This window comes from Eucalyptus grandis, chromosome 2 (genome assembly GCF_016545825.1).
Source record: "Eucalyptus grandis isolate ANBG69807.140 chromosome 2, ASM1654582v1, whole genome shotgun sequence".
NCBI classification, from domain to species: Eukaryota; Viridiplantae; Streptophyta; class Magnoliopsida; order Myrtales; family Myrtaceae; genus Eucalyptus; species Eucalyptus grandis.
The window spans coordinates 24,456,336-24,463,505 of NC_052613.1; the positions used below are offsets into that span (position 1 = coordinate 24,456,336).

The 7,170-nt window shown below is 37.3% G+C and overlaps 1 protein-coding gene across 1 annotated transcript; it reads right to left on the bottom strand.

Annotated features, from left to right (window-relative positions):
* Positions 1–1,712: 1,712 nt before the first annotated feature.
* On the bottom strand, positions 1,713–6,896 carry LOC104427539 (signal recognition particle 9 kDa protein). Its single transcript, XM_010040623.3, has 4 exons — positions 6,637–6,896; positions 6,363–6,431; positions 2,277–2,370; positions 1,713–2,042 (listed from the first exon to the last, which is right to left on the bottom strand). The coding sequence occupies exons 1-4, from the start codon at positions 6,706–6,708 to the stop codon at positions 1,966–1,968; spliced, it is 312 nt and encodes a 103-aa protein (XP_010038925.1). The 5' UTR covers positions 6,709–6,896; the 3' UTR covers positions 1,713–1,965.
* Between the last annotated feature and the right edge of the window lie 274 nt (positions 6,897–7,170).

Sequence of the window (7,170 nt, forward strand, 5' to 3'; positions counted from 1 at the left end):
CTCCATTACAATAAGCATCTGCAGTTTCTTTGTATATTCTATAATTTTGATAAACTTTGCTAATCGAAAATTTGAAATGTTTTACAAAAAGGTAATTCACAAAAGCAAAGGGTAAAATGGGTGGATTATGAAATAAAGATAAATTACACGAACCCCTCATTAAACTTTGGAGTAGCACGTTTGCTTTTGAACTTTCAATTGTTACATAATCCTCCCAAACTTTCATGTTTGTTACTGTTGTTAATTGTATTATTTTTTCATTAGCATGTGCAATGCACTTGACTTTTTATAAGTAAAAAATTACTCTTTTACTTTAATTGCTTTAAAAATGACTTCATAAAGATAATGAGGGAAAACTAAAGTAACTAATATACTAATCACATTGAGAATATAGTGATTTCAAAAGAACTAATTAAGATAATTGAATAAAAATAATAAACGCAAATCAAATAGAAAGGGGAAATTGTATTTATGTTTATGTAAAGGTTAATTAGTGTAAACAAACTACAGATTAATAAAAAAAAATATTTAGAAATATAAGTGGAAATGATGTCCTTAACTAATAAAAGAATATATTAATTAAAATCCAAAGTGATGCTTTGATATATTTTTAGTGATCAAGTTTTTCATTAATTGACCATTTAAAAATACATAATGTGAACACAATTTTTGTAAGTCGGCACTTTTGTTATTGAAACCTTTTTCCCATTACTTTACCGTGTTTCTTTTTCTTAAAATATCTTATTAATTCTACTAATATATTTTTTCTCCATTTTCTTTATTTTTTCATTTTAAATAAATCAATGGTAAAACAAATGTTTCTTTAGAAGATGAGACGAAAATGCTTTTTTATCCTTTTAAATCATTAAAATTTTGCATACTAATGGAAAATACAAAAAGAGGATTAAAAATCGTAACAAAATGAAAATTCGGGAGACGTGTAACAATTAAAAATTTAGGGGTAAATGTATACTCCCCCAAAGTTTGGAGGAGTTTCATGTTATTTTCCCTTGAATATAGAGGTACAGATGGCAGACGAAGGAAAACCTGATTTCTCATTAGACTTCTCCCTAGTTATCCAGCATCAGAAATATTTTTTTCCTTGGTCAGAAGCAGTAGAAATATTTAAGTGCTCGAAAAGGCTTCCGTAAGCATCACCAATAACTAGAAAACAGAGAGAACCGACAAACATCTACTTTTAAAAATTCTTCTTTTAATCCACAACACCCGAAACTTTCATAATTACACAAATTTTAACACATATATTTACGCGTGATTTTTTGAAATTTGTTTTTCACAATTTTTCAAAAAATTAGATAATATTCTAAATTTTAACGGGAAATAAAAAAATATTTTTTAATGTTTAAAAAAGCTTAACCAAACAGGCCCTTTCAAAAGATGTGAGGCACTATGACCTGTATTTCAGCAACTCCAAATTAGTCTTTGCTCATCAAGGGAAGGATTCTATAAAATACACATACCATATAAAGCTTTGTCCTAATGGCAACCAAATTGAGTATTGTTTTTGAACCCCAAAATAAAAAAATAAAAAAAGGTAAGGAAGGAAAGAGACATCTCATGCAAATTGGCTTTTAATTGTCTCCCCATCGTTTTCAAAGATGGTCTCCATTTGCAGAGACATGAAGCCGTACTGTAAACCTCACGCCGATAGAAGCAAAACCAGCCATATCGAAACCCAGCAAAACCAGAAGTAGCAAGATCATAATCAACACTACTTCAAAGTAAACGCCTCTATTTAAAGGGAAGTAAAGAAAAATAATGCCAACAAAAATTGTCGTGTCCTTCCAATTTTTCGACTTCTTTCTTTTTTTCGCAAATGGGCATTTCTAGCGGTAAAAGATAACGATGTATCGAATTCATAGTCTCTTTTCCCCGTTTCCTGGGATCAATTCTCATGCACGAGTCCTGTAAAGATTGCCTACTCATGTTTATCAGCCAAAGAAACTATTGCTTTCTTCCTCTTCCTTTCTTCACGGCCTGTGCTTCCATCTGATCTTTGCCCGCAGCTTCCACCACATCCGCTGCAAAACCAGATAGATAGGGAACATGAGAGATTTATGTTCCCATAAAAGAGATTGGAATATCCTGCATTTCAGCTCATGCGATGTTCAAGGTTCACATTTTGATAGCAGTCTCAGGTCCATCTACATCTACTAAACCATATGTAAAGATCTGCATGCTGAGACGTGTACCGATAGAAGTTTTGGAAGCAAAATCAAAACTAAATATAAGTCTAGTTGGATAGATGAAAATACCATCTGGACCACGAGCCATCAAGGTAAAGAATATGTTGTTGAGCTTCTCCATCTTTTTAGCATCTTGTGCCTGGTCCGTTTTAAACTTGAGACACTGATATGAAGCAAGCACATTTAACTTAGATAATTCAAATTATAAAAAGGAACACTTATAATTGCAGTGGCCATAGCCACGGTGGAAAACACAACATGAAATAAAGAGTGACATCACAGCACAGATATTCCAAACTCATGATTTTTAGGACAATTGATCATTGTTCATTCTCCTGGTCCACAGACACATTTTATGGAATTGGCTTTAATAAGCACCTATTTCTGGAATAGGCAAGTAAATGCTGACGAATTAAAGGCACGATGTAGCAGTATCATTCTACATAGCTATGATTCCATAAGCTGGCAGATAGTAGCATAGACCGGGCTCCACCACAGAGTTATACAAATGCAACTAGAGATAAAAGTTACTGAGAATTATGCTACTGAAAAGAGAGAGGGATCTGTGCTCTAGCATCTTAAGACTGAAAACCTCATACCACGTCATTTCCAATTTGTGTCCAGATTCTAAAGTCGTGAAAATGACCGGTCTCATTATGTGCACAGTCAAGATGTTTATTTAAGTAAGATTCTCAATAACAGGCATCGCTGCAATACACAGCATCAAAGTGTTCTCTCTTAAAGTATATTAGTCATTCAATCTTTAAAAAAAGTACTTAATTAAATAAGCCATTCAGATGCATTGCAATTCTCTAATTCAGATATTGCCTCTCCCACCTAAATAAGAGACAAGATTCTCTCTGTTATATGAAATGAAATCCTCAAAGGGAAAAACTGGTTAATAGAACCTCTATCCTCTTCAACTCTTAAGGCAAACATCAACACCCATATCCCTCTATGCTCAGGGTGTACAAATTCGCCCCGCTACCGGGCCTAAGAAAGGTTTTTGGGCCAGTCGAGGCTACTGTGTTTCAGATAGTGCAGCCCCAATGGGCCCAGATCCGCTTGAGCCATTACTTGAAAAAAGGACAGGGGTGTTCAAAATTAGGGAGCTTTAGCTTTTCTTTATTCCGATCTAATTATTTCTGTACTTTGGATTCACTCTCTCGCCCGTGTTCACTGTGCTTCTCTCTTGAGTCTCTGCTCATCTTCCTTGTCTTCTCACTCGTTAACCACCCACTGGCACCTCAACCACCAGCAATCAACCTCTCCTTCTCCACCTCTCAGCCTGCATGCTCAGGGTGTACAAATTCACCCCGCTAGCGGGCCTAAAAGAGGTTTTTGGGCCAGTCGAGGCTACCATGTTTAAGAGAGTGAAGCCTGAATGAGCCCGGATCCGCTTGAGCCATTGGTTGAGAAAAGGACAGAATATAACTGGGGGTGTTCAAAATAAGGAGAACCCTACCTTTTTCTTAATCTAATCTAATCATTTCTATCACTCTCTCAACTCTCCGTTCTCTGTGCTTCTCTCAAGTCTGCTCATCTTCCTTGTCTTCTCATTTGTCAGCCACCCCACTGGCGCCTCAACCGCCACCAATCAACCTATCCATCTCCACCTCTCAGCCTCTCCTTGTCGATCTCTCTGTTACTCACATCAGACATCTCTCCTCTCTCATGCCACCATCACCTACAGCCCACTTCCTCAGGTTCTTTTTTTCATCGCTAAAGAAGTAATAACTGCAAAATACCACTCAAAGATCTTGGTTTCTTTCCATTGCACGGTGGAGCAGCAACTGGGTCTTCATTTTCACCTGCAGATTTTTTTTACTTTTTGGACCAATTGTATATCTTCATTGCCAGATGTAAGAAGCACAAATGCAGATCTCTGCTTGGGTTCAGTTCCCAATGCCATCAAGTAGTAGATTTTTCAAGTTTAACGACTGATTTGCTAGATTTTTTCTTCAAAGACAGTTCACCTGAAACTTCAGGCTTGGCCTGGACCAAACTGTATAGGCCTGGTCTAGTTTGGTCTGGGCCAAAATGTTTTGCTACAGTATGGGCTAGTGTTTTGGGCTGACAGTGAGCAGGCCTGATATGTTTGGGCCAGGCTTTCATTTTGACACGACTCTTTATACCTCAAAATACCCATATTTGATGCGGATTCATATGGATAAGGGTTATGCAAAGTTGACTCCACATAAAGCTAATAAGACTAATAGGTTCATGAAACATAACTAGTTCGGTGTGAATGCTTCAGGTAGGTTATAATCATAGAAATAGCAAAAAAAGGGTCAATCACCAACATTTTGGGCTACTAAAGAAGGACCTGATTGTAAGCCAATAGGAAACTAAACAAATGAAGAAATGGTTTAATATAAATTTGTAAATATCCCCAAGCGTAGGCAAGGGCTTATCCTATGCTTAAAGCATCCAAATCAATGTTAGTGGCAAAAAGCTAGGGACATACAATTCTGAGCATAAAAGCAATTGCACAGCAATCTGAAAAGGTTAAACTGGTATAATTCAAATGCAAAACAAGTGCATACCCATCGGAAATGCTTAAATTAGTATAATGAGGCATAATTTGACTTTTGAGGCCCCTCATACTAATTGCAAGCACAGATAGCATAAAAGATGAACATTGACTGATGAAACAATGATTAGGCAGGCAGCTAGATTATCATCGACACAAGTCTAAATTTCCATCTGTAATTTCATCAGCTCTGAAATATTAGTCACAAGATAAATCTTGGGAACCTATAAATGTTAGCAATACATGTTAGCAATAGCACGTGAATCTCATGTTTAAAATCAGAGGCCTGTGGTTTCATGGCATCGTTCATGATGTGGGAAGATAAGGTTTCCTTCTCTTATACCCAAATTCACCATCAAAAAGGGTACTGTTCAGGCTCTACTATCAAAGCACTGTCGCTCCATAGATTTTAGATCTATATAATCAGCAAAATGAGATAGTTGATGACTACATTTTTGTTAAAAGAGAAGGTCCAACAGCTCTTAAACAAGGAAATAAAGCCTCATTCAACTTAGAAATTTGTGAGGGTTTCCAAGTAAATGATGCTAGGTTTGATGAAGGAATAAACAAGATATTCCGCTGACAACATGAAAAACTCAAAAATATAGCTGCAGATTGCAAAGCTGATGAAGCTTCGCAGTGGTACATCATGTCACGTACTGGAAGAGAAGTATTAGTTCTTTATATAAAACTATGATCGCATCTTCAAATTTCTACGAAATCATTCTTCCACTCTCCTTTCCCTTCAAATATCACTTGCCATTAGAAATCCACCCAAAATAGGCCAATAACAAAACAAAGGAGAAAGGAAAATAAGTTCACTTTATTTTGATTCAGAACTTCCCCTCCATGATTTCCTTTCTCTGTTCTATGTAGTAAACAGGATAATCCTTATCGTACATTCCACTTAGAACACAGGAAGACCCAAATTTCCAACTGCCGATAGGCATACTATTGGTAAAACAAGGCAAGACATCAGCAAAGCAAAACATCAACGCAGTTACAGATACAGCTACACAAAATCCTACCAGCTAGATGAACAGAATTATAATAAGAAACAGCCATGCATATTGAATGATCCCCTCATGACCTTAAAGTCTAAAGACAGCTAAGAAGCTTGTCATGTTCGATTGTTTTATCTTATATCCTATACGTTCTGCAAAATTATCTCATAACAGCAGCCACTAATGATTGAGAGATTGTCCTCAATGCAGCTGATAATTCGACATGATAACCCCCAGAAGGACTGCACAATGCCCTCAGGCACTTTAACAGATGAAAACTCCAGGGTCGATGCAGATTACAGTTGCTGAACTTAAACCACCAGACAACTTTCACCCACAAGGCTTGTTTAAACATCGAAAGGGCATAAATTATCAGTCAGTCCAAACCAGCATAACTAGCACTAACGTGCATTCCACTTCTCCAAGTTCAAAGCACTAGCATCACATCAACAAGGCACAAATTCCACAAGACCATCATCAAGCGCAGTCAGAAACTTGAAATATCTCACTCGTGGATTCCAAACGCAATCTCACATCACAAGAAACAGCAGGACAAAAAAAAAAAAAAAAAAAAAAAACAAAAACCCGCAGAAAGCTAAACAGCGTCGATCCACGTACCTCCCGATTGTCCGTGACCTTGAGGACCAATTTCCCATCGCAGTGACGGTACTTCATGCAATACCGGGTCTGCGAAACACCCACCCACCAAAATCCCATCGTCAGCGAATTCGCATTGCAAGAAAACCCAACGTGCGCGGAATCGAATCGACCCATAAACACCATCAACCAAAGATGAAATCTTTTCCCCTTTTTTCCACCCCCCGGATCAACCCGATTCACTAGCAATCACGGAAAGACGAGAGAGAGAGAGGGAGAGAGAGATTGAACATACGGATTCCGGGTCGGCGCGAAACAGTTGAACCGATCGATCCACGAACTCGTCCCAGGAAGTTATGTATACCATGGTCGAGAAAGAGAGAGAGACTGTGGAGGTTGTGGTCGCCGACGCCGTCGCCGTCGCCGTCGCGGACCGTCGCGGCAGGGAGAAGAGGTTTCGCAACTTTGCTGGGGAGCTCGGTCCGCGCTTTGATCGGGCTTTGTTGGGTTTTACAATTTTCACATCATAAGAAACGTGAATTATATAATCCCTAAAATTAGATTACAAATAGGATAACTACCATATATTTTGTCCACCGTGATGTAAATTCTAAACTTTCTTATTGTAGCACAAGTACCACAAATATTTTTGTGTCATAAAAAATTTCGATTTTATTAATGTGACAAATATATAATAGATGGAACTAAAATAGAAAGCACATATGTCACACACGTATGGATTTGACTTTTCTCATTATACAAAAAAATGAAATAAAATTGAGGGTATTTGTGTAGGGTTTTTAGTGATTAAAAAAATTAGGATATATAT

Coding starts and splice junctions, on each gene's coding strand:
- LOC104427539 (XM_010040623.3), bottom strand. CDS start 6,708: ATGGTATACATAACTTCCTGGGACGAGTTCGTGGATCGATCGGTTCAA. Junction 6,432..6,636: donor TTCGCGCCGACCCGGAATCC/GTATGTTCAATC, acceptor GGTGTTTCGCAG/ACCCGGTATTGCATGAAGTA. Junction 2,043..2,276: donor GATGGCTCGTGGTCCAGATG/GTATTTTCATCT, acceptor CTGGTTTTGCAG/CGGATGTGGTGGAAGCTGCG.